Genomic DNA, 27,348 nt, shown 5'->3' with positions numbered 1-27,348 from the left:
CTGAGACAATGTGAATAAAAATCAATGATAAATTTTTCAGAGAGCCACGCAATGGAGGTTTTATCTATCTATATTTTACTTTTCTTTCTATGGTGATGATTCGTTGCCAAGTCGGGGGTTGTCAACTTCGTCGTCAAGGGGCGAGTTTATGCGTGAAGCTCCGTTACTCGCGTGGTCTCCTTCCTTGCCGTAGGGGAGAGAGTGAGCCACGTGACGATACTAAACAACAGCACTCGAGGGAGATTTCTACTCGCGCGACTTCTCGCGGGGTGTGCGTGTGTCGATCGCTAATTAAGCCATTTAGATTGGCAGGGATAAGAGAAGGAGGAGGCATTTTTGTAGAATGACCCTCTTTAAATTTTAACTAAGTTTTCGAGCAACACCGCTCATAACTAAATTGGTACACAATCCGTATTGTCACAAGCAACTACGAGCTTGGAAAAGCGGAAATATCCGACACCCTCTTAAGGATGAATCGAGCCACAGACCCTCGGATTTCCTGCTCCGATGCTCAACACCGACCGGTTAAAAAGAACTCAGTCTGTTGGCAATGGTGAGCTTGACCAAAAAAGTATGGTAGTTTATCCTTATTTGACGTTAAGAAAAAAAGTCCAATTGATCACATGTGGACATCTTCAATCTGTTTTGGGATCGCTAAACAGTTTTGATAAAGCGTCAGCTATTTCATCGCTGTAAAAACTAACATTTTTTCTTAACTTCACCGTAAAAAATCAGAGAAAACAAGAAGACATCAGTTCCAAAAGGTAGATTAATAAGCGAAATGTTGGAGGGATTAATTCGACTCCTTTAATGTCAGAAAAAAAGAAAAAAAACTAGGCACATATTCGCAAACACACACCGACACCAAAAAATTATTTCTGTTGTTTTTTCGGTATTAACAAGTAAAAATTATTCTCTCTTGGTGGTTAATATGAATAAAATCGAACTCTTCCCAAACATCATCTTTTTTTCTTACTTTTATTTTCACCGGATATATCATATACTGGAATAGAGCTATTACTGCAGCTGGCGCAACATCCTTTACATGGGCTTATTGAGAGAAGTTATATTAATGTCTTTAGCGTCATAATTTGAAAGACGAAATCGGAAAACGAATTGTTCCTCTAAATCCAGAGAAATTAGGCCTCGCAAAGTTGCCGAAGAAGATATGGCAGTCCGCAAAGGTTTCATTGCCTTCCTCGCTAAGGGGGGAAAACTTTTATCAGTCGTTTTCGCGTTAGAAGCGTTTATGAGGCCGTTAGAAGTTGTCTCGTTGCTTTTTAATTGCTTCGTCCTTGTGTCGATCTGCGGCAGATATTTGGGAAGCAGTTTGTAACCTTTGGGTTTCGTAGGATTCCCTTGAGATGCCGTAGCTTTCTTCCGAATCTGCCCTTGAAACGCTACTGTGGGTAATGCAGGCAATAAAAACGGCCTCTTTGAAGTATTTTTCGCCGTAAAGGTTATTTTCTTGTTACAACTCGATCGCTTTTTGTCCTGTTCACAGTTGTAGAACAATCCCTTATCCTGGTGGTGTAAAGCCGTCGTAGAAAACTTTTGGTGAACACGTTTATAATTCTCTGGCCGGCTGTTCAGCTTCTTCATTGTAACCATAATCGAAGAATTGTCCTCGTGCTTGACGCGCGAGGATCCATTGCCGACAACAGGAGGTAAAAACAAAACTGGTAGTTCCTGTTTTGTAATTTTTCCTTGCCCATCTTGCGCCCAGTTTGCTTCCCTGTTTCTGATTTTATGGCGTCTTTCCATTTTCCCTGCGTTCATGTTTGTCGATTTGCCGCAGGCAAGTCGGAGTATTATTAACTAAATAGATAGTCGATAGCAGATGTTTTCTGGGTTGGGAACAAAACACATTGAATTGATTGAAAATATTTGCTTTTAGAACAAACAATGTTACTCGACTTTACCATCATAACATTTGAGCACCAGATCTTATTTCGCCTGGAGCACTCAGGCTCAACAAAGAATTAAAAAAAAATAAAATAAAATAAAAGAGAGAATTGAACTGAGTTGCTGAAAATAATGAATTAACCTAATAAAGGCCAAGACAATATGACCTGCTCCTCTTGTTTGTCTTCGCTAAATAATACGCTTTTTATGAAACTGCGGTCAAAAACTGTAACTGCGGTCAAAAACTGAAACTGCGGTCAAACGAAATAGTCGAACTATCACGATATTGTTAAAAAAAATTAACAATTAGATTTATTGTCTGTCTCGCTATGTAGTCACTTTTTAAATTTAACACTTAAAGTATTCTCTTGTGAGGTATGTTACTAGTAATTAACATGGAAGTATTATTTTATATCATCATCATCTTAATAATTATTATTTTCATTATGGTCCTTGTTATTAATTTCTATCCAATATACAAGTTTGTGCGTTTTGTTGTTCTCATTGAATGCATCTTAGCACAAGTCAAGCGCTTAACATTCATACGGCTTTCTAAAAAGTCTTTCAAAAAAGTCAGTTGTAAAGCCGAATTTCAGAGATCAAGCCATCGAATCTGACAGAAAAGTCGTACATTCGCTCGAGAGGAGAAAGACATTTCTTTAATGTCAACAGCTTCTGTGCAGAAAGCAACACGGAGACCTAAAGCTGAAACCCTCTTTAAATTTTTTTGTTTTCTTAGTTTTGTTTTTGTTGTTGTTGTTGTTTTTTTAATTCCATTGGGTTGCCTTTTCTAGTTTTGTTCTTCTTCTTAACGCAGATGACATGAAAAATTTAATAACAATTAGGGCCCTCAATTTTGTCGGTATTTTCAATCACTCACGTGTACCTAAAGGGATTTTCAAACGCAGATTTCAGCACGCATAGAATTGCATTTTTCCCGGAAATTGATTGAGGTCAAAGTCTGGCGTGTTAATTGAAAACCTTCATAACAATATTTTCTCTATAAACCATTCTATACTCCAGCTTTAATTAACTACCGGATGCGACCCTCGCACGGTCGAGCTGAAAATTTACCATCTAATGTTCAAATTACTTGACAGACACGTTACATCAGGGTTTAATTTCTCCAAAGATGCTTTGAAAGGTTGTCTTTGAAAGATACAGTCTGATGGGGGAAGTGATAACATCGTCAAATGTGGTAAAAGTTAGGTAGTTTGTGTCAAGTTGGGTTACAAAATTTCGGCATCAGATTGTAGCAATTCACAAAATATGGCTCTCATTTTTGGAGTGAGATCGATCAGTTAACGAACTTAACTATCTCGGTGACTCTGATTTTTCTGTGCTGAAAAGATCGAAAATAGTCTGCTTATATACTCAGTGACTAGATAAAAGGCGGTAACTACCCAAACAATAAATCAAAAAGGCTAAATTGGAGCTGACAGACTCGGCTAAAAGCTATCAATGGCTTCGATGCTGTGGAACTGCATGGATCGTAGACCAATGTACGTTCAAATAAAGATTTCATGTTGACAAAGCTCTTACTTCGAAGATACGTATATGTAAGAATGTTTAACTCACCTTGAATTTTTGACACTCATCTGCTCTCACGGTAGAATTAAAATATTTGTGTGTACATTTGGAATCGTGTTCTCGTTCCGGCAATTTTAATTTGCAACTGTAAATTGCTCAGCTGGGGCGCACTTATTCCGCTAGTTCAATTTCGATAATGGTAATGGTATTCATAACTTTGTTGTCCTGTTTTAACACAATTTAACGAAAATAGCACAGAGGTAGACGCTCATTGGCTCTCATCAAAGACAAAATATTTATGTCTATCTTAATGTTAAGCCCCTTGTCGAGATCTGACAAAATAAGGTATTCAGTTTTCCTAGTTAATGAGTTTAGGGGATTACTTAATTTGTGAATTCGCGAATACTTGCCGAAAGCAAAATCTCTTGTTCAAGTATTTTAGCCCTCAGTGTGTAAAATCAAGTCCTGAACTGGGCCAAAAATAAGAAATTATACAACTGTAAGATAATGAAGAATTAAATTGCCAAACTTTACTATATATAGGCGCGTGGGCGACAGTGGTGTAACGGTTATCATGGCGGCTTCCCAAGCCGTTGACCCGGGTTCGACTCCCGGCTGTCGCACATGGAATAAGTCTTTTTCGCGAGTAAAGCACTTGTCGCATTCCATTTAAGTTTTCTACTAGCACGTTTGGAGTCCTATTTGTAATTATCTATAACTTTTTCTTCAAAATTTGCCGTGTTGGTCGAAAAAAAAAAAAATCGCTTGCGATCCTCACTCGCTCGTTCAAAAATGCCGTGAAAGGCTGGGTATGAAGCATTTAAAATGGCGGAAGCAGCTGATTGTTTTGAGTTAGAAAACTACGTTGTAAAAAAGGTAGAAAACTATGCTAGATTCACACTAATTATTATCAGATATTTCATTTTTGAATTTCGGTTACTTGAAAATGATTTTAGGCCCCACCAAGAGCATTCTACATTCCGAATTTCATTTCAGAAGAGGAGGAGAAGTTTCTCTTGGATCAGGTTAGAATGAAAATTTTCAACTTTTTCCACCCGCTAAATAGATGACTGATGTTCAGATTTTTATTTTGGCGAGGTGATAACCCCTAAAAACGGTGACTATTTTCGTTTTTTTCTGCCTTTTTTGTGCTGAAAAATTTGATTCATTCTTTAATCGATTAGCTTAATACACCTTTCGACCGGATTTTATTTTCTAAGGGGGGGAAACCCAAAAAATTAAGCGAATAGATAAATAAGCGAATGAACACCTTAAAATTAAGCCAAGTAAGTTGTGCATTTTATCTTTTTTTTGATTAGGTAAATGGTGCTCCTAAGCCAAAATGGACCAAGCTGTCGGGAAGGAGGCTTCAAAACTGGGGTGAGCATGCCAGCACACATATCTGTTTATAGTATAATAATTTTTAAATTTTCATAACTACAGTCAATTGGTGAATAACCTTCATGTTGCTTGTAGGTTTTGTTGATTGAATTGGTTTTTTGGAAGAAAAGTTGGACAGCAATATGCAACATTTGAAATGTCATTCATGTGTGAAAATGGTTCTCTTTTCTAGTGCTAGAATATTAACCCTTTAACTCCCAGATCAAATTTGTAATTCTCCTGAATGTCAACCATACAATTCTTATAATGTTAGTTCAGAGAATTTAGTATTGGATCAATGTATTATCCCTGAATTAATATTTTTCATTATTCTTATCACTTATCTGGTTGACTTTGTATTGATATTGTAAGGAGAAATTCTGTCTTGGTCACTCATGGGAGTTAAAGGGTTAATTTGTCTTCCTAGATTGACTTTTGTTTTCCTTTGTTTCGAGCATGATTCATGAGCAAAATTTTACGAAAAATAGCAGTTATTCTTGAAAAGCGCTGGACCAACAAGGAATTTGAAAAAATACAGCAATTTGAAATAGGATGATATGAAAGCCAAACTGATGTTTTTTATTTGGAATATTTTGCAGGTGGTCTTCCTCACCCAAAGGTAAACAAAAAGCTATAATTTCAGTAGTTTTTATTAAATCCTGTGTAAATGTTGGGACTCCATTTGTATGACAAAACAAAAAATGACAACTTTTTTCAAAAGTTCAAATAAAAAAGAGACACAACTTTATTTTCCTATTGGTGTTTGGAAGATGGCATAAAACTGTGTGTGTGATAAATTAAAGTTTAGTCCTTAGTCTCTAAACTCTTTCACTCCTAAGATCTAATTGTTAATTCTCCCCTCTAGCCTGCTTCCTTTTAAATTAGTTATAAGAACTTAGTGGTAAATCAAGATAGCAGCTTCTACCTGATAAGTTTGAATATTCTCATTACCTGTTAGCTGAATGAAGTATGGATATTAAAGGGAGAAGTTTCATATCAATCACCTCTGGGAGTTAAAGAGTTAATAATTATCCGTAATGTCCGCCATGCAGTTCTTATGATAATGTTGATTCAGAGAATTTGACAATGCATCAAATAATAATTCGCTAATTCATATTTTTTTCTTTCTTTTTACTTGATATCGTACTGATAAGTTAAGGAGAAATTCTGATTTGGTCACTCACAGGAATAGAAGAGTTAAGAGCTCTTTATAAATTCCAACAACTGTATGTCATACAATTCTTGCAAGTGTTAATTAGCTTTGAGAATTCCATGTTGAATCCAATGATATTTCCTTTCTTTCTTTCTTATTTTCCTTCTTTATCTTTCTGTTCAATAATGTAGTTAATGAATTTCATGATATAACAAGGAGTTAGTCATTATATTCTTGAATTTTTCTGAATCCATAATTATTTTGTTTCTTCATTCTATGTACTAGGGAATGGTGCTGGAAAAACTGCCAAGGGTATGTGCTTGATCTGACCTTAATTTGATTCAAAACAGACTATTTCTAGATTTTTTTAACTTAGACTTTTGTTAATACTTGATCATCACAATTTTAGTGGCTGGAAAAATATACAATTCAAGTTGGATCCTTGCCGGTTTTTAACACTGTCACTCCAAATCATGTCCTTGTGAATGAGTATGAACCTGGTCAAGGAATTATGGTAAGGTTTTAAATGATATTTTTAGCCACCATTTAATTCACTGACTTAAAATTTAGAATCAACTTGTAGGGTAGTTTACATTAATTATCCAATCTTGTTCCAAGTTTTTCTCCTCTTACAGGTCAGGAAGAGAGAACCTGGGAACAAGGTCGATAAATTATTAATTAATACTATTGGCCCTCAATGTTTTATCAAATGTATAATTGCACATTTAATGATGCCTGAGATTTTTTTAGAAGTTACTATAGAAACTTGTGTGTAAGCCACACTTGTGTATAAGCTGCACCCCCAACTTACAAGCATGATTTTGGCAAAAAAGAAACTCCAGACTAGCACTCTTGTAAAAAAAAAGGTTGGTTGTTTATTCACAGATGTTCACAATAAACTCAACTAAATCTAATGTTGTGTATTTGCAGTGATGTTGATAAGTTAATCAACTCTGAAAATACCTTTTAAAAGCTTTTCTTTAATTGATTTCCCTGTGACTGACAACAGTTGTCTTCATTGCTTGAGCCCACAGCTAAAATGAAAACGATGGAATTTGACCAAAAATAAAGTGCAGGAGAATGATGGAAAATTTTAAGCAAATGAAGATCATCACAGTATATATGGAAATGATGGAAAATGTTTGCTTGGTAACCAAGCGGAAAGTCTGGATACTAGAGACAAATAATGGTCTCATGTATAAGCCGCACCCGTAAATTAAATTAATGTTAATATTATGTAATACATGTATCGTAATGTAGTGTATGCATAATTTGTGTAAGTATAAGTATCAGTAGTGTTAGTAGCAAGTACAATGTACGTGTAATTAATGCTGTAAGTAGTGTAAGTGATCGTCTTGTAAATAAAATTGTTTAAAAAAAAAAAAAAAAAAAAAATAAGCCGCACCTGCAATTTTTGGCCCAAAACTTAAGCAAAAAGGTTTGGCTTGTACACAAGTCTTTATGGTAGTTTGTTGCTAACATATTATTGCAACATTTGCTAAATGATTATTTATTCAATTGCAGCAGATCTGTGTATAAACTAAGGTACACATTGAAACGAGAAATATCACAGACTCAATTAAAAAAAAAAACAACTTAGCCACAAAAATCAGATATCTATTAACCTAACCAACTAACAGAATGATTCCACCCAACTGAAAGCCATTACAATGAATGCCACTCTAACCAATTAGAACCAACTAGATTTACAACATTCACTGGATAAACAGCTTTCCACAATAATGTCTTCAGCTCCTGTGGTCAAAATTTCAGTCACTTTGACACTCCTGGACAGCAGTGTCATCAATATTGGGCATTTACATCAAACAATGACAGTTATTTCCAAGTTTAAAGATCCATTCATTTTACAAGCACTGAGTGCTCCCCTGACATGGAGGATTGAGCTGCATGTGCCCAATTTGATTTTTGTATATAACCACTCTTGAAGACAGTGGAGGTGTTTTGTCAAAAGCCCATGCAGTTTTATATTTTCTAACTGTTTTCCTGTCTTTCAGCCTCACGAAGATGGTCCGTTGTTCTATCCAGTTGTCTCAACAATAAATCTTGGATCCCACACCTTTTTGGATTTTTACCATCCTTTGAAAAAGGCTTCAGAGAAAACAGAGGTTAGGGCTAGCTTTAGATAATCATTCCATGGTGTTAAAAGTAAATATAGGGAAATGAGAACAATTAAATCAGATAGCCATTAAGTTTTTTAGGGTGGTGGTGTTATAGCAGGTACCATGGGTCTCCTGTGCAGGATAGAGTAGTCATAGCAGTTACCATCTCTGATGGGTACCTTGTGTAGGGGAGGTGGGGTTATAGCGCATACCTTGTGTGATGAGGAAGGAGAGGGGTGCTATGATGGGATACCATGGGCTCAAATTCCAAAAGTGAGTCCTTAGCATACTCAATACTTTTGACCATTTCCCTTAAAGTATGTTCATTGCGCTTAAATAAATTTTGTCTTTTTTTTTTTTTTACTTTCAGGAGAATGCTTCATCATTAACACTGAATGAACGCTACTTTATGTCACTTTTATTGGAGCCCAGAAGCTTATTCCTACTGACAGGAGACCTCTATCACAATTACTTACATGGTATTGCAGAGAGAACTTATGATGTTGTCACAGATAAGGTGGCTAATATGGATGCTTGTAATGATGCTACCCTTGGAGACATTTTACAACGAAATACTAGAATTTCACTTACCATAAGAAATGTTCCAAAGATTCTTAAATTCAAGATTAATCTGGGGAGATGACAAAAACAATTTATGAGTGACTGTTATTAGATTCCACAGTTCCTCATGACTACTTGTGTATACATCTCCAAGTGGATTACTCCTTGTTGGGATTTTTTCAACTCCCTGTTCAGCTGATTTTCAAAGAGACAATAAGCAACTATTGATATAAGAATGGGAAATCTGTAAAAATTTAAAAAATTTACTTGAAAAAAAAAATGAAAACAAAGATAATCAGGACTGCAAAGACAAAAAGTCAGTAAATTTAACCCTTTAACTCCTAAGATCTGATTGTTGATTCTCCCTTCTAGCTGCCACAAGTTTCCTTGTAAATTAGTTATGAGAAAATGGTGTTAGATCAGGATAGCAACTTCTACCTGATAAGTTTGAGCATTTTCATTACCTGTTTGCTGGATAATGTATGGATATTATAGGGAGAAGTTTTATGTTAATCACTTCTGGGAGTTAAAGGGTCAAGTTTATTTTTCAACTCCATTCTAACTATGTGATTTTTCAGCCTTTTCCTTTATGTTTACTAATCTTCATACTGTAAACTAAGTTTAATTTTTATCTGCATGCCAAAGTTACCACACTATAAACTCTTCTAAAGAAAATTCTAATTTCACTAGGAGAAAGCAACGTATAGTGCATAATTCTATTTTGTATGGAGGACAACTTGTGTCTTTGCACGTTTCCATCCGTCAACCTGTAAATGTCCAGTTGTAGTTCTGAAGAAAATTGAACTCCAAGTGTTTCTGTTTCACGCTAACCTTTCCACCCCACACCAGTTCAAGTCTCTCTTTGCTCGCGTGTGACGACTTCTCGCTCGCGCCTCTCGATCGCTGTCCTCACTAGCTTCCAGTTTCTCCCCCAATTTTTTCCACCACTGAGGAAATAGAGGCGGGCAGCAGCTGAATAGTGTCTGTGCCTTTTAAACAGATTTTGTTCAATTTGGTCACTTCCATACAATGAGTATGATCAAAATCGATTCAAACAATGCTGGCAGTTGTAGACAATGTATTTCTCTCCGCCCAAGCAATGAAAACCTCAAATCGTGTATTGCGAAAGAAGCACTCGACCAGCCATTTGATGTCACTCTTGTTGCTGAAGATGTCGAGTTCAAAGCTCACAAGCAAATTCTTTCAAAAGCAAGTCCCTTCTTTGAAAAGCTGCTTAACAGTGAGATGAAAGAGTCTAAGGAAGGAGTTATTCGCTTGGAGATGTTCACCGAAGCTGTTATGAGAAACACGCTGAAGTTTATCTACAGTGGTCAGGTGGAGATCGCAGCCGATGAAGCTCGTGAGATCATTGCTATGGCCGACTTTCTGTTTCTCCACGACTTAAAAACTCTCGCGGAGGGAGTTTTAGCACCGAAACTAGAGCTGAATATTTCAAATTGTCTTTCAAATTACTATTTTTTCGAGAGATATCAAAGCGAGCAACTTTCTTCCCTAAGCAAAAAATTTGTTCTCAAAAATTTTTCCACCATCTCGAAAACAGATGCGTTCCTGAATTTATCGAGCAAAGAAATCGAAATGTGGATTTCAGAAGACGAAATTGAAATCAATGCCGAGAAAGATGTGTTTGAAATAATTTTAGCTTGGATAAATCGTGACAAAAGAGGAAGAAAGAAGTGTTTTGCTGAGCTCTTTTCTCGCGTTCGCCTTGTTTACATATCGCGTGACTTTCTCTGCAGCAATATTGTGACCGATGACCTGGTAAAGGACAATGATTGCTTAGGTCTCGTTGAAGAGGCTCTGCAATTGATTGACGCAGAAGACTTCGACAATCCATCAATCCTACGTCCAAGAAGGTCCCTCGAGACTTCTGTGTTACTATGTTATGGAAGCAAAGATATTGTGTGCTATTTTCCTCAGGAGCATAAGTGGTGCACAGTGGGTGAGATGCCTTCTAAATATATCAGAAATGGCCCAGTCTTTTCTTGTCATGGAAAACTGTATGGCACTGTTCTAGAATCAGTGGCTACAAATGAGCAATACTGGAAACATGTATCCTATAATCCATATGGCGACAGCTGGGTGCAACTCCCCTCCATAGAGGAAACTAAATATATGCGTCAAATATTTATCAAAGATGAAGATGAAATTTATGCCTTGGAAGCAGAACCCTGTACCAATAGATCTAAAAATTTTGATGATTTTTGTAGATTGCATGCCCGCCGCTTGTTCTGTGATGAAGAGAAACACAGTTTCTCTATTACAAAGTACAACCCTGATTCAAATTCATGGCAACTGATAGGGAGACTGAACCATCTACATTCTAGAGAGGATATGTGCATTGTGGCTCATGATGACTTTGTGTATTTTATTGGTGGAATAAAATGGCAACTAGGGAACAAATGCACCCTTGTGAGTGATGTTGAAAGGTACCACCTTGGTAATCACCAATGGGACAAAATTCCTAACACTCATGTGGTGCGAGATTGGACTTATGGTGCTGCGGTTGGTGGAAAGGTCTTTATTGCCGGAGGAATCAATGCTGGGGAGGCCATACAGCCTTGCGAAGTGTATGATCCAGCAACAAATGTGTGGCAGTTTATTTCAAGTTTTAAGTGTTTTGATTTCAGACCCAAAGATTTGAGAAATCTCTTGTCTATTGATGGAAATTTGTATGCATTGCTCCTTGTGAGTGTGGGCAAATCAGGTTGTAGAGTCAAAGATTTACACTTGAAAATTGAAGGCTATGATCCAGAGGAAGATGAATGGAACCTAAAAACTGAAATAGCTATTTCTGTTTGCAATCACACCTTCATAAATGCCTGTTCCGTAAGGGTTTTCAAAGGGTTCCTTGATGGTCGTCTTCTGCAAAGCTGTGTTCCAGACTTGGTCACAAAATCTACAATGTCATGTGGCTATGACAAAAAGAAATGCTCTGTCATGTGAAAAGTCAAGCATATATTTTTTTTAGGATTTTTTTTATCCAAAAACTTAAATTTACCAGGAAAGAAAAACATTATTTAAAACCTAAAATAATATTTTGATAGGGTTTACAAACACCAAAAAATAAAAATAATAGAACTTCATCTCAGAAGGAAACTTAATGGTCAAAGAATCAGAAGATGAACAAATATATTCATGCAATGAGAGTAAATTCTTACAAGAATTTTCTAACTTTTTAGAAATGTTAGAAAACTAATCAAGGTGCTAATAAAGAGAAGAAAGACATGGAAAAAAACATTAAACTGTTATGTTATCCACTTTTTTGAGGAGGGGGTTACCATGACGGAGCTCTAAAGTCAGATCATTTTAGCTGGTTTTAAGCACAAAAAGCTAAGAAGAAAAATAGCCTTTTTTTTTTTTTATTTTTTTCCCCCGAGGAGAGCCCATATGCTACTCTTTATTTAGCTTAGGGTTTGGCACAAGTATGTCATCAGCATTTTGTTTACTCAAGAATTACCGTACAAAGATAACACTGAAAAACGGAATCTGTCTGAACAACACATCTTTTGATTTATTTCTCTGTTGTTCTGCCTGCTTGTTACCAGTCTCAATGGGTCAATCAATTAGAAGCTTCAACATCCCCACCCGACCCCACCCGGGCATTTGAACTTTTGAAGAAAGGTTTGTCGCAATTCCAGTCCCTTGGGGCAAAAGCAGCGTTTAAATGCCACACTCTAGTGCAGATATGAACCTGGAAATGCATCCATCGATCGGGATCACCATCCCCCCCGCCCTACACCCATTGGTTAGCGTTTTGTACGGTGCCCTCGTCATTTGGTGAAGACTGGGAACTAACACAGTGGATCTCCCTTTCATTTGAAGGAAAAACGTGAATAATGCACATGTAGTCAAAAATTTACATTACTAGCTCTCGGAATTGGTGTAACGAAGACATGGATGAAATGAAAAGGGCCCAGGAGATGTCGTTTCTAAGGCCAAATCATTCTGTTGATTTAGCTGAACGAGTGCTGGCGAGTGAACAAGATTGCGTTGTTTGTGTGTCAAGTATCAAGTCAAAAACATTCATCGCGTTTAATGTGAGTCAAGGATTTTGGAGAAAAAGCGTGAAATGTGGCAAAATAATTCTTCTGGTGGATGATGAGAAAGGTGAGGTTGGGTAGTCAAAGCTATTATTAATACACGCAGCTTTTTCAACAGGGAGCTGCGGTTAGATCCGGTGCACCTTTTAAGAGTAATATAAGTTAATATTTCACGATTCGGTTATTCTGCGCTGCTGAGGTAAACAGAAAGTATTTTACTAAAATTGATAGCGTAAGTCAGGAAACTTACCAAAGGCTAGGCAAATTTTTGTTCTTCCTGAATAGTTTTCTTGCGGTATTAAAATAATTTAATCTCAAGATCAAAACGCGAGTTTTCTGCATTGCGAGCGATACATTCCTAATAATTTTAACTCCGGGAATTTGGTTTTAAATCATATCATATTGCCTATTTGGTGTTTTTCTTACTTATCACCTTTGAGTTTAAAAAATTTATTAATAATTTAAAGAGAAATATATTTTAGGTCATGTTTAGGGCTGGTAGCTATTAAGGGTTACTTGTGCTAACATTTTAATACGTGGGGCAGAAATCAGGGTTAAGTATCTTACTGATCACTGAATCATCATTGCATACCAGCCAGCTGCATAAAGAGGTGATTAGGTTTTCATATTGATCTTCTTCATTATTTTATCAGCCGCCATTGTAGAGCCTTTCCTAACAGGAATATCAGAGCAAAGTCTCCTATCTGCCAAAGTATTTTTCAGTAAAACAGCTGTGGAAGATGAGTGTAACTTCATTTTCTCCATGTATAACATCATAGTGACAACAGGGAAGGCTTTTGCATGGATGTTGATTGCTAGAACAGTGGACCTGTCATCATGCAGTTTAATTATTTTTGATGAATGCCATCTTGCCTTAAAAGAGGAGAACCATTTTGCAGTTATACTAAAGCAAATGGAACTGAGTAAACTTGATTCTAGACCACAGATTGTAGGCCTTTCATCACAAATTGTTCACCATCAAGATTGTTCAAAGGATATGGAAATCTTCTTAACCTCACTGGAGCAGATATTTCATTGCAAAACATTTGTTTCTAGTGATCTTCTGGCTTTGAACCAATATGGAGAATACACTGAAATGGAAATATGTTGTTTTACCAGCAGTCATGTCCAGGATCAACGTATTTCCAATCTGATTGATATTTTACAAAGTGCTTTGTTATTTCTAAAAGGTTACAGAATAGATCAAGTGACTGACACCTGTGTAGCATTTGTAAGACATGTTTTGACTGAGGGCTACAGGGTTCTTTTATTGTTGGGATCGTGGTGTACCTTGTATGTGGCAAAAATCATTGTTAAGGAGATTGAAAAGCTGGCGAAGAAGTCCATAGACAATGAGATTGTGCTTATTTTACAGTTCTGTAGAACACAGATTAGTTTAGTTATCAGTATTTTAGAACAAGAAAAGTTGGAAATTTCTGAGAATGACTTAACTGATTTAGGAACAATACTTCTCTTTCGCACATCCATGCATTTAAAACCTGAACACCAGCAGAAAAATGACTCAGAGAAAACTTCAGATACTGATCAGAGCCTATGCAAGGAACCTAACCAGTCTACCGAATCACTTGTCATAGGCCAGAATCCTTCTTGTGAATGTCAAGACAATCCTCAAGCCACAAATCATTCAAAGGTGCAAGCATCTTATGGGACTAAAACTCAATGCAATGATCCTCTTTGTGTTATTCTTGTTCCTAGCACAATTGTTGCAAAGGCACTGAATTCACTTCTTAACAAACTGTCCAGTACAGTTTTCAAGTACAGCTTCCTTAGGAGTGCATGCATCTATGGTAATAAAGCAAAACAAGAAATGAAAGAGTCAAATTTTTCTGAAGAAGTGGATGACAGTGTAATGGTGTGTGTTCAAGATGGTTCTGTGAATGTTCTGGTTGCAACATTTGAAATTGAACAAGAACTGTATGCCAAGAGATGTAGTCTGTTGATTCGTTTGGGTATGCCAAATACTTACAAGAGTTATTACAGCATAAAGAGTAAACTGAAGTCTGCTGGAGGCAACCTTGTAGTTCTTGTGAGAGAAGAAGAACTGCTTAAGACAGAGGAGAAATATCAGGTACTGTTTATACATGTAATTGGTTCAGAGGAATCTTTGGAATTCATTATGGTGAAACCTGGGAGGAACAGACTTTCTTAAACCTGAAATTACATCCTTCAAAAAATTTTGCTGGTGGCTAAAATTGCCATTAATGGTGCTAGACTGTTTACGAAATAAATGTGAAGGCAGCTTTGAGTTACAACTACAAATTCCAGTGTGGTTTTTTTGGTGATTTTGCATTCATTTGTTAGTTTGCAAAGATTGGGATCAATAGCTAAGCTAAAAGATTTTTAATTTGAATAGGTAAATATGATAAGCGAGCTTGTATGCCACTAAATATATCATTATTGCTTGCAGACTTTTCAGAGGATAGAGAAACTTTTAATGGACAGGTGTCCAAACAGCCGGCCTCCAGGTTCAGAGATAAGGAAACTGTTTCAAGAGAGCCTGGTGGATGTCTATCAACCCTTTGGTGAAGTAGGTGCTGAGGTTGATCTTCTCTCCAGTATTGCTCTGGTTAACAGGTGTGAATGGCAATGTTAAATTTAGTCAAATGACAATTACACAAAGTTGACTGTAATAAACTAAAACTTAGGAGGCTTGTTTGGTCAGGGCCTAGGCTCATATATAACAGTGCAACTTCATAACAGCTGGCATCTTTGAGTTCTTGAGTGATTTGGTCACAGTTACTCCACAGCAGTTCAAAGACAGAAATAGTCATTTTCAAGCATTCCCCCACCCAACCCCTCCTGTTTTTTTTTCTCCTAACACTGGTCCAATCAATGTCAACAGTTGCCTAGAATAGGTGCTTATGTTAAGGTTGCCGAGATGTGCCAGGCATGGGGGTAGTTTTTCATTTGGGGGCTGGCTGGACAAATGGAAACCTCTACATACTCCAGCCCACCACCCTCTCTCCATTTCAGTGCATCAGTGGGTAATTACTCAAGTCCATAATATATGTTTCTTGGTTTCTTCCTCTTTTTCCCTTGCTTGTGAAAAATGTACTGTGCAAGAAAAACATAATTTACAGATTTCATCTCAATCAGCCATTAAAAAATAACTCTTTTCATCAATCCTATGCTCTGTTAACTAGTTATTGTAGCAAGTTCCCCAGTGGCGGAATGGGCAATCCAGTCCCTGTGTGTAGAATACAAGAAGTGTGGTCTGACCAGGAAGTAGAGTTTGTTGCTATGCTGCACCTCCCCCGAAACTCTCCTGTTTACCAACCTACAAAGGTATGATTATTAAAAACTCATTAATTACAGGGAATGGGAACAATCATGATTAGCTCATGACTTGTGTTACTAAAATTTCATGTTCTCTTTTGTGGTTTTGTTGAATCTCAGCCTGTTTTTATGAGCTTTTCAGTTTCCATTGGATATATTTTGGCATGCAATGCTATTTTATAAAAGCAGCGACTCAAAAAGACAAGTGTATACTGGAGCCTGGTCTTGTGGCTTGCCTCCAGATCTTGACTCTTTGACTCCTAAGAGTAATTCGTATCTTATTTCTCCTCGCAATATTACCACTGAAATCACACTTTAAGGTCACTAGAATAACAGAATGATCACCAAATAAAAAAGCTCTTATGGAGTATATTGAGAGCAGTATGGAGGAAATGCATAGTGATGTTAGGGTGCAAACGTTTAAGTGGGTCCTCATTCGAAGATTTGTTTCCCTTATTTATTTTCGCATATTTTGTCATCCAGGGTAGTGTAACATTGAAGAGGACTGACATTAACGAGGATGAAGTGAGAAAAGCTAGAGTCAAGTGTGAAATGCTTGCTGCTCTGGAGGCTTGTCGACTGTTGCACGTAATGGGAGAACTGACTGACGATCTTCAACCTGTATTCAGGTACACTTAACTAACTTAATACAGTAGAACCCGGATTTAACGAAACTCTACATAACGAAGTCCTCGGTATAACGAACGGTACTCTTCAGCCCGGCCAAAGTTACTGTAAAATGTATTAGACAAAACCTCGATGTAACGAACTTCGATATAACGAAATCCTCGTTATGACGAACACACTGCAGAAGCCCAAACGTCTAACATACCCCGATATGACAAACAACTAACTCGTAAAAAACTCCCTGAAGAAATCTACGACAGTTAGACTGTCCTGAAAAGCAATCCTTAATGAATTACTTTCTTCAACACTCAAGGGAAAGTTCCTGTGCGCATATAACAAATCTACAGAACCCTTGAACCCTAGCACGTAATACATAAAAGATCAATAAATGCTCCATAAATCAAGTAAAAGGAACCTTCAATGCATCAACTACTAGATGGGATCCACATCACAATGTACCTTCTCTGGGTTCAACATACAGCTTGTAGCATTTCTGTCATATCGCCCTTTTTTCCTCACCCATATTTCAATTGAGAATCATACTTGTTATTCGTGAAGATGATGCACCCCGTGTCTTTTCCAATTCTTCGTAGGTTGCGCGCTTATAATCTTACGGCTCAACATGAACCGTGTGCCTTTGAAGTTGCGGATGGTGGTATTGGAATGGACGGAACTATAAAGAGAAACCGAGCTTACAGGAAAAAGGTACCAACATGGTTTCCATTTCTCGCTTTGCCTAACCTCGATTTATCCTCGAAATCAAATCAAGTCAACTTTATTCACCCACGGTTATTCCTTCAGGAATTGTAAGATTATGAATAAAATATACATACGAACACTTAGTTACCTCCTACAACGTTGTACTTCTTCTCGTACCAAAATGATAAAATAGATAATTAACCTGATTTACAAGAATGTCGTGTTACAGATATAATAAAAATGTAAGTGGTTGAAAAATAAATGGAACTCGCTTCGTCGAGATCAGAGACAACGGGTCTTTAAAGATTTTTTCAAAAGAAGATAAAAAAATTGTCACAGCGTTTACACGGAAATCCTGACAATCAGTTTATTTTTTATTGTTTATATTGAACTAGAAGCATATAACTTAGAACTAGGCTATGTGCCACTGACTCAATGTAATAGCTCTTCTTCAAAAATCTCTATGGTATCTGTTGCACTCGAGGTTTACAATGGCTCTTTTTGATTTCCTTTGCAGTTCCCCACCCTGCTAGAAAACAACTTCCCCGTTTGCGACGAACCATGTTATGTTTATGCTCTCACCATGGAGTTGACCAAACCGTTGAACTTTGAACGTGCTGTTAGGTCAAGAAGTAAAATGCAGTCTACCTCAGGTTCTTACAGTCTTGGAATTCTATCCAGAAAACAACTACCCAAGGTTAGACGAATATACATGGCGTGAATAAGGATCATGGAAGGGTAGGGTGGGTGGGGGGCGGGGAGGAAGGGGAGGTAGGGGAGGTTAAATAGTTCAAAATGAATGCGGCACAGTTGGAAAAGTATGAAGTTAGAAAACTGTCAGAATAATAACGTCTCATTTGAGTCTCTTTTTGTAGTTTAGGACTCTAATCAACCGAATTTGCCCTCGGACTGATTTCGTTTCAACCCTATTGAATATTTCCAAACTTAAAGGAAAATATGAAATGAACCCTCTAAAATGATATTTCATACATTCAACGGATCTTTTTTTGCTAAAAATGTGTTAACTAGAAGCCCCTTATTTGATGGCAATAGAACTGATAAATGCAATTCAAATTGTGATCTTGTTTCCACTCCTCACTTTTAAGCTTTAATTAAAATGAAGATGTATTTTCAATTCTTTCACAGTTGCCTTGTATGGCAATATTTGACAGAGCAGGGGAGGTAACTGCTTCTGTTACTGAGTGCTGTCCTTATCCCATTGTCCTGACCGCTGACCAGCTTTCACTCCTGCAGAGATTCACCGAGTATATCTTCAAGGAGATTGCAAGACCGAAAAAGGAATCTCCAGCAACCTTCATATCGTTTGACCCAACCATTGCTTCCTCTGGGTATTACATTGCACTTCTAAAGGATGTCTCCAGTAGACGCTCTCTCGCTGGCGCTTCTCGAAACAATCACAAGGAAATTGCGTTTGATTTCATATTCTCCTTAGAGAGTAAACTTGTCAGCTTTAAAAATCCTGTCTATCCAGGGCCACCTGACATCACCAACGCTGAGATTTTCAGAGATGCAGTTGTAACAGCCTCTTACAGCGAGAAACGAAGCCATTACTATGTGGCTGAAATATGCTACAATCTCAGCCCAGCAGACCCATTTCCAAATACTGACGTAGCTGGTACTTTTGCAGAGTACTTTAAAATTCGTTACGATGTGGAGGTATCCTTGGACCAGCCCATGCTAGATGTGGATCACACATCATCACGACTTAACTTCCTGTTACCGAGATACCAGAACTTCAAGGGACAACACCTGGCTATACCAGAGAAGAATTCCAAGCGGTCAAAGAGGTCTAAGGTGTTTATGATTCCTGAGCTGTGTTCCATTCATCCTGTGCCGGGGTACCTCTGGCGGCAGTTGTCCAATCTGCCAGCCTTACTGTACCGTATGGAATCACTTTTGGTTGCTGAGGAGCTGAGATGCCGGGTTGTAAGGGATCTTGGTATAGGAGCTGTGGATTGGCCAAATGATGTTCCACTGCCAGTAGTGACAATTGGAGAGATGATGGGCGAGGAAATTCTGTCAGAAAAATATTCTTCTACAGGTGAGAAAAACAGCCAGAGGTCCTCTGCAGTGGCTGAAGACAACCCGAGCTCTTCTTTCTCCACAGACCTTCCCGAAGTGTTTATGGATCTCAAGATTTCCAACCAAGTAGAACTGACTGAGAAATCTGCTGCCAAAAGTCTTGCCGTGGAGCTCTTTCATGATGCCACAGCGTACTGTTTGTCAATAAGTTCTAAGAAGTTTCTGTTTGAAAATTATTGCACTGAAAAAGAATGCAAACCACTCTTTCGTCCAGCACCCCATCAAAGTCCACTGACCTTCAGTAAAGAAAAAGAAGACATTTGGCCACATAAGCTGTCGGATTTTAATGTACCCCTTCCTACAAAGCCCAGAGCATTTGACTGCGATTCAATATTAGTAGATGACAAAGAAAGCGAAGTGTCTGCCATCTCAATTTGGACGGACCCGCTTCTTTCAAACTTCTATCGAACCTGTGGCCCGTCATCATCCTTGATTCTACGTGCCCTGACAACAACCTCGGCTGGAGATGTATTTTCTCTCGAGCGTCTTGAAGCTCTCGGCGATTCGTTTGAGAAATTTGCCATATCTTCTTCCGTTTTCTTCAAACACAGGCTCGAGAACGAAGGCGTTCTATCTTTCCTTCGGGGTATCAAAGTTAGCAACCGGCAGCAGTTTTACCTGGCAAGGCGACGTGGTCTCCCGTCCTATATGTTTACCCGAATGTTTAACCCTTTGGTAAATTGGCTGCCCCCTGGATTCTATCTAAACGACGACAGCAACGCTGGAAACTCGGGTTACGAACATCTCTCCTTGATTCCAGACACATTTTCCGATGAGGTTGATGACGAGGAAGACGATGAAAGTATTTTCGCGGAGACGGAAAGTTCAGGTTACAACGCTGATTCCCAGCAGGGTGAATCCACTGACGTCCAACTTAACTCCTACCTTCATGTCTGCTGCTCTGATAAGTCCATTGCTGATTGCACGGAAGCCCTTATTGGTGCATTCCTTTTGTGTTTTGGATCCGACGGGGCTTTCAAGTTTTTGGAATGGTTGGGTATGGAAATAGCGAGACAGGAGAAAGATGAAAACTTAGTAGATAACTCATCTTCTGACGATTTCGCTCTCGATTCAGTTCCCAAACCAACTTCGACCATAAAATTCCGCGATGTACCTCACCAAGCACCTGAAACAATGGTAGAAAACATGTCGTCAAACGACGTAACTGTTCCTATTCCACCTATCGGTGGGTTCTCTTCTGAACATGGGTCGACTAATGACGAGTTTAAGGACGTGGAGGAAGCTCTACATTATCACTTCCACGACAAATCTTTGCTACTGCAAGCCTTCACCCATTGTTCCTTACCACGGGACTATAACTCTGTCAGAAACAGCTATGAGCAACTGGAGTTCTTGGGAGATGCATTGTTGGATTTTCTAGTAATGCGCCATTTGTACATACAACACAGACACATGTCCCCAGGCGAGCTGACCGATCTGCGATCTGCCGTGGTAAACAACTACAGTTTTGCTGTTCTGGCGGTGAAATTGGGCTTTCCTAGACATTTGAGGTCATTGTCGCCACAGCTGTTTGGCATGGTGAACACTTTTGTGGTAAAGCTGAAAGAGAAAGAGATGAAGCATGCGACAACGCATGAGAAGAATAACGAGGTGAGATGAAGTTATAGTAAGGAAGATGCTGCTTCGGGCTATAAACAAATTTATGGAAGCACAAGATGTACGAGTCGAGAATCTCGACTCGCATAACGTCGTTTGATTAAAGCCCCCGATGAATGAAGGATGTAGCTCTTCATCTTCCGACTTATAAAAGCTTTCCTTCTGATTCCAGATTTACTCCAGTGTTTTTGTGATGGCGACCGAGGGTAGAGAGGATTCTGAGCAGGTGGAGGTACCTAAGGCATTGGGTGACCTGTTTGAGGCTGTCGCTGGTGCAATTTACTTGGACTGTGGCGCAGACCTTGAAAGGGTGTGGGAAATCTATTTGCCCATTCTCAAGCCCTCGATAGGTAAGTATGCAGATATCTCCTTTACTGAATTACACCTATAGTTAATTTTGCTTTACTTCATTCTGTAACTGGACTCAAAAACGTGCGCCAACTTTTCAACCACTCAGAAGTGAATAAAATTGTTAAAGCCTTGGTTACCTTCATTTTTCCTCCCGTCGAACTGTTTTTTCGTTTTTACTTTGGTTTTGGCCTAACGTTAGTTATACACAGTTGCTCCAATGTTTGTGGTTTATTCTTTAGATTACTACTCAGACCATCCTCCCATGTCAGCCGTGCGGCGATTGTTGGAGATGATGCCCGGTGCAGCCAAGTTTTCGTATGTACCACTCGTATACTTCATTTATAACGTTTAATTGTGGATACAGTGACATTTCTATTTCGAAGGAAGAACACTTTCGTATAGCTCTCAGACAGCTGTCTCAGTTTTGGACCAGTTGATCACAAAGCTCATCAGGTCAATTTCTTTTTTTCCTCATTTTGTCCTTTTTTTTCAATTTCTTTTTGTGGAAACACTTTATAGGCCGGTCGAGAGAATGGTGGATGGTAAATTTAAATGTACCCTGACTGTATCAGGTTGTGGAACTTTCGTTGCTACAGGAAGAAATTTCCGAATTGCAAAATCAACAGCTGCCCAGAAAGCGCTGAGGGCTCTTCAGCAGATGGAGTCAGAGACAAAAACATAAAACACATGATTGTCACTGACATTTTCTCAGTTTGACGAAGAAAGGTGACAGACGTATGTCACGAATTGACAAGCTACAGATGAACGATGAGTTAACGCCCGCGAGCACTTTTATTCGCGCGAGCAGCAAAACTCGCGCTACAAAGTAATTTTTAAACGACTAATAACGTGGTTATTAATTGGCTGAATTATTAAGTTGCTCATTTTTTAATTTCAGAAAAAGATTTCATTTATTTTTTACAGATTCAGTTTGTTGAGTTTGTTTATCACATCAACATTGATGCAGTCTATTTACCCTTAGTTTTTATCAGTTCAGTATTTTTAATTGAAATTATCAACTACCGCTTGTCAATGGACGGTAAGAGATTTTTATTGCTGTACGAGGATACATTTTGTGTGTTATATTTTACGGTTTACACGGTGCACACATTCTCTAATAAATTACTTATTATTACTTCGAGTTTCTTTTACAAGCCAACTTTCATTTAAATGTGTTATGTATATACAGTTTTTATGAAATTTCCAACTCCGAATTTTGCATTTCTAGTGTTCTGATTGGTTCAATCAACTCCAGTTATCAGCTCATATTCCGAGTCACTTTATATGGAAATGTATTGCACCAATTGTTGCAGAGCTGAAAAAGCTCCCAACATCGAAACGTTCAGGATTTAATGAAATTTAATGAAACAATTATTCCATTGGTGCTTGTTGGCGCGCTCAAGGAATGATTGTTAATTAATCTTATTTAAATACACACAGCACATAGGAATGATTGTTAATTAATCTTATTTAAATACACACAGCACATAGCTGCCCCTAATCAAGAACGAACACCGTTGGTCTTCATGAATATTACTGGAACCTCCACGTTGAACGCGTCAAAATGTGACGAGACAATATATTTTCATGTTTGTAATGGCTGTGCAGTTTCATCTCCAAAACATACGTTTACTGGCAGAGCACCGCAGCCCATCTTTAACCTCCATAGATTACAAGTGTATTATAACGTAACCTTGTAAACAAATGCCTCTACCATCATAACTGGGTACAGTGACAACTAGTTTTAAAAATTCTTATTGTAGCTAGGGTGGGTGCTCGGTTAAGAATGTGATAAATTCTCAGTGCTTGTTTTGCTCATGAGCTGTTTTGTTTTAAAGCGATCTGGTTCCAGTTTTAATTAACCCTTTAACCTTCAGGGCGACTAGCATCTAATAAATCTCAAAGGTTTCACTGCTAAATCAAACATTAGGCTCATGAGACTTAAGAAAATGATCGCACGCTCGAAAAGCTCTTGGAATAAACTAAATTCTCTTTGTTAGTCCCATAGGAAATGTAGAAAGAACAGAAAGGAGAATCTACACGCTGATGTTAGGGTAAAAAGGGTGTTTCTTCAAGGCCTCATTGGTGAATCGATCTACTAAATCTCCCCAACACAATGTAATGGACCTAAAGAGTATTTCCCTTTATCCTTGTCGTTACTCCCAGTGTCTCCAAACCTTAGCTGTGTCACAGGGAGTTTACTCTTATCTGTCAAGTAACCATAATCAGTTCTCTCCCCCAGATCGTTCGCGTCACAGTTACATTTGAATTTTGGAAATTTGTAGCAGGTCATGGCTTTGTAACATCCGCATGAGTAGCTCGAAGGGTCAGCTCCACCCCAATAGTTCTGGCGGGTCCCATCACGGGCTACCCACCAAGTATACGGCCCCCCAACTAAGTCACCGTAATTTGCCATAATCCTTGATTTGCTGCATGTGTAACTGATCAATTGTCTGCAGTTTTCGGAGACGGATATCGCCGCGGCCATTTGTGCCAGTGAGTGTGAGTAAGTGACGTCTCGAATAAATGACCCCGGTTCTTCATAACCGTCGACTACCTCGACGCCATAGACGTCGTGGGTAAAAGACACCGTTACCCATCTCCCCTGCAAATCACAGTACACTGAAAAAGGAGGCAGTCCTCCGAAACCGTCGGGATCAATTGTGTAATAACCGCTAGGACCGCCAGGGTTTTGCAAATTAACTCCAGCGCACGTCTTTGGTGTGGAAGCTGAAAAAAAGAGTGGCAATTTCACCGTCTGTTATCGTTACTTGCAATACGCCTGCGGTTTCCTTCGCTTGAATTGAATCTCCCGTTGCTGATCAGTGATCATTATTCTCGGATGAAATAAAGGCTTTCCACCAGAGACACTTTTTCTGTCCAAAGAGTATCCCTAGTGCAATACATTTAACAGTATGTAGTAAATGTCCACAAAGACATTCAGATCTTGGCTAAATAAAGCAAATGGGGTGATATGACTCTGATGGAATTATCTGGTGGTGCCTGCCCTTCATTCGTGGAGAAAATTTAACTTAAAGATGCAGGTGGGTTTGGCCTCCTAACAGAAATTCTTAGTTATAACTGACCGAGCTTGCCTGCTCAAGATTACAAGACTCTGACCCCGAAATACGAACATTTTCGCCATAACCCAGCAATGTTAACCAAAAAAACTTGGTCAATAAATATACAACATATCTATGGGAGCTAGATTGCTGTCAAATCTTGAAAATGTTCCCTCAACATCACAAAGGTTAATGCGATTCAAATTTTGGTAGTAGCTGTAGTATGATGCCAGTTTAATTAAGTGGCTTACCAGAACTGCTACAATTTGTGTCGGCAAATCCCTCAGCACACTGACACAAGTAACCATTAACGGAATCTACACAAGTTCCGCCATTGGCACATGGGTTGCTGGAACACTCATCCACATCTGAAAGAGAAACAGTGTTGAATATGAGGCTGTATGTAATAAGGGGAGCGGAGACAGCACAGTGGTGAGAGCGCTCGCCTCCCACTGGTGTGGCCCGGATTCGATTCCCGGACGAGGTGTCACTTATAGATTGAGTTTGTTTTTCGTTCTCGTCCTTGCTCCGAGAGGTTATATCCGGGTCGCCTTCGGTAAAAACAAACATTCTAGTTCGACCTGGAAACAGAGGACAGGAGAATGTCCACTGCTAGATTATTATTATTATTATCATAATAATTATTATCATTGATATTGAGACTTTATACAAGCAGCTTCCCCAGACCGCAACTGCAGCCGCCCATACGTTGTTATTCATTTTATAACCAGTCTATAATTACTCCATCTCAGCAAAAAAGCGGGATATATGTTTTTTTACATAGTATTTCAAAATAGTTTATGGAAATTGTCCGTGATTTAATACGTGTGATTAAGAAACAAACACCGCCGTCAAAAACACGTCGTCTTTGAATAAACGCTCGATCAAAAACACTAAAAACGTTAATTTGAGATTTCATTATTTTTGACCTAACATTAGATTGCCTTCGTCCCTCCGATAAATTTTTTCCTTTCGTTTGGATGGCGCCGGTTTTAGCAGGTGCCTAATAACCTGTAGCATAATTAGTTGTTCCCTACCTATCTCACAGTGATCTCCAGTTGTTCCAGCTCTGCACTGACACGTGTATCTATTGACTTGGTCTATACAAATGCCCCCATTCTGACAAGGATCGCTGGCACATTCGTTTCTCTCTGCGAGGGGCCAAGATAGGCATGCAAGGCAAAATAAATCCTTAGTTTCAATCGTGATCTCGAGTTCCTTTGTCCGCAAAATAGGCTCGCAGAGCGTGTTAATTCTACATCTCGACATCCCTTCCCCGTAACAATGGCTAACAATGCGTATTAAATTCTTAGTTCTACCCCTTATCTCGAATTCCTTCCTCTGCAAAATTGGGTCTGCAGTCACAAGAATCAGTGCGAGAATTAGATTTTGCTTCTTTTGCTTTTTTGCTTATCTTGCATGATATTCACTCGATAATGATTTCAGCCAGAGACATGTCAGTCTATCAATGACACAAGGTCGAAAGCGAAACGAAGCCTAATGAACTGTCTCCAGAGAGGATAGGCAACGCAGTTACGCACACAAAAAATATGGAACTTTTTGGTCCTCTGCTTTCAGCTTCATGTTAACCAAAAGGAAAATATTTGCGATAACTTTGAATGATGAACTTTTCCCTCTTGAACTTTAAAATATTTTTTTCCTCTTGGTTCTGTTTGGTGACATTTTGGGGCAGAGAGAAAGTGGGAGTTCAAACCAGACATCTTTTTTGCTCTTAAATGTTCACTCTGTAGAGTACTATGCCATAATAACAAAAATATATACAACCTTTATGACAAGTTTTTCCCTCATATCCTGGTTGGCAAACGCAATTGAAGTCATTGACCTGGTCGACACAGGTAACTTCATTTTCACAAGGGTTTGATGAACATTCGTCGATATCTGAAAGGAGTTGGTTTGGAGAATCATTGAGTGAGAAGAATGAAATGGCTTTCAGTGTCAACTCTGAACTATGCTTACTCTTACAAGCTCACTGACACCTTCCTCTCCTTCCCCCTCTCTGGACCCTTTCCCCTACCCCCTGATGATAAGCAGAGCACTCTGCTAATGAATTAAATTAATGACATAAAGTAGTGAGGAGAGACAGCATCTCCGACTAAAGATCTTAAGTTTTTCGCCTTTGAACGAAATAGTATATACCCAGCGAAAAGTCCCAACATAACTTTGCATAGAATCAAAACTACGTTTTTCTACTCTAAAATTGAAAAGTCTCAGTTTGCTGGTCTCTCCGAGCAAAACAGCTACTACTACGGCCGACATTTACAACAAAAAGCAACTTAATGCTTATTTATTAGGATATTGTTTCTGTACTAACCTGTTTGACAAGTTTCTCCACCAAAACCAGGTTTACAAGAGCATGTAAACTCTCCTTTTTCGTAGTTTGGGATGCATTTTCCGCCGTTTTGACATGGCCAGCTAGAACATGGTGTCTGAAATTTTCGAGAGTCTTTTTTGATCAAAGCCAAAATAATTTGTTGAAATGGAACTCGCATCTCGCAAAAAAATACTGGTTTTGAGAATTATGACTTGAAAAAAAAATTAAGAGGGAGGTTTCGTAGAAGTGTAAACAAAGAGCCTTCATTGCATGAAAGGGGTTGTAAAATGTTTTACAATCAATTCTATGCATACCCTGATACTGTAATGATGATATTCTTGTGAACTGACCAGCTGGCCTGGACTGGCAGAGTATTTATCTTCGTTTAACAACTCGCATGGAAATTGTCCGTCTAAACGTGGAGATGAGGCGACGTTGAACGAGGAACATGGTGGATTATTAACACAGCTCAGAGCACACTCTCTGTAGTTGCTCACAACGCTCGATAAACCAACTGATACTTGAAGACGATGGTACTTGTCAACTGCAA

At 38.5% G+C, this 27,348-nt stretch overlaps 4 protein-coding genes and 1 non-coding gene across 8 annotated transcripts; 4 read left to right on the top strand and 1 right to left on the bottom strand.

The window, feature by feature from the left end:
* Positions 1-971: 971 nt before the first annotated feature.
* LOC131782241 (uncharacterized) lies at positions 972-3,616 on the bottom strand. Its single transcript, XM_059098959.2, has 2 exons — positions 3,484-3,616; positions 972-1,847 (listed from the first exon to the last, which is right to left on the bottom strand). The coding sequence occupies exon 2, from the start codon at positions 1,777-1,779 to the stop codon at positions 1,042-1,044; it is 738 nt and encodes a 245-aa protein (XP_058954942.2). The 5' UTR covers positions 1,780-1,847; positions 3,484-3,616; the 3' UTR covers positions 972-1,041.
* On the top strand, positions 3,059-9,441 carry LOC131782242 (alpha-ketoglutarate-dependent dioxygenase alkB homolog 6). Of its 4 annotated transcripts, none has more exons than XM_059098963.2 (8): positions 3,059-3,109; positions 4,392-4,460; positions 4,755-4,815; positions 5,415-5,434; positions 6,254-6,280; positions 6,378-6,482; positions 7,984-8,094; positions 8,459-9,441. In XM_059098963.2, the coding sequence occupies exons 1-8, from the start codon at positions 3,074-3,076 to the stop codon at positions 8,729-8,731; spliced, it is 702 nt and encodes a 233-aa protein (XP_058954946.2). In that variant the 5' UTR covers positions 3,059-3,073; the 3' UTR covers positions 8,732-9,441. The 4 variants fall into 4 exon arrangements, 3 of the variants coding, with proteins under 3 accessions (XP_058954946.2, XP_066025828.1, XP_058954943.2); XM_066169731.1 differs by having other exon boundaries at positions 3,059-3,103; positions 8,459-9,440; XR_010718189.1 differs by lacking the exon at positions 3,059-3,109 and adding an exon at positions 4,257-4,311 and having other exon boundaries at positions 7,663-8,094; positions 8,459-8,497.
* Positions 3,987-4,058, top strand: Trnag-ccc (transfer RNA glycine (anticodon CCC)). Its single transcript has one exon. It is a non-coding gene; the product is annotated as a tRNA-Gly (tRNA).
* A 124-nt stretch (positions 9,442-9,565) lies between the features above and the next one.
* On the top strand, positions 9,566-11,894 carry LOC131782240 (kelch-like protein 3). The gene has a single exon (XM_059098958.2). The coding sequence runs from the start codon at positions 9,679-9,681 to the stop codon at positions 11,611-11,613; it is 1,935 nt and encodes a 644-aa protein (XP_058954941.2). The 5' UTR covers positions 9,566-9,678; the 3' UTR covers positions 11,614-11,894.
* Positions 11,895-12,497: 603 nt separating this feature from the next.
* On the top strand, positions 12,498-22,545 carry LOC131782253 (endoribonuclease Dicer-like). The gene is made up of 11 exons (XM_059098976.2): positions 12,498-12,777; positions 13,364-14,799; positions 15,139-15,305; positions 15,875-16,016; positions 16,491-16,636; positions 17,228-17,339; positions 17,851-18,030; positions 18,480-21,047; positions 21,226-21,403; positions 21,644-21,719; positions 21,924-22,545. The coding sequence occupies exons 1-11, from the start codon at positions 12,564-12,566 to the stop codon at positions 22,084-22,086; spliced, it is 5,382 nt and encodes a 1,793-aa protein (XP_058954959.2). The 5' UTR covers positions 12,498-12,563; the 3' UTR covers positions 22,087-22,545.
* The last annotated feature ends 4,803 nt before the right edge of the window (positions 22,546-27,348 follow it).

Source organism: Pocillopora verrucosa, chromosome 7, assembly GCF_036669915.1.
Source record: "Pocillopora verrucosa isolate sample1 chromosome 7, ASM3666991v2, whole genome shotgun sequence".
NCBI lineage: Eukaryota > Metazoa > Cnidaria > Anthozoa > Scleractinia > Pocilloporidae > Pocillopora > Pocillopora verrucosa.
Note: the sequence above shows the minus strand (reverse complement) of the source record. Positions and strands in the feature narration are given on the sequence as shown.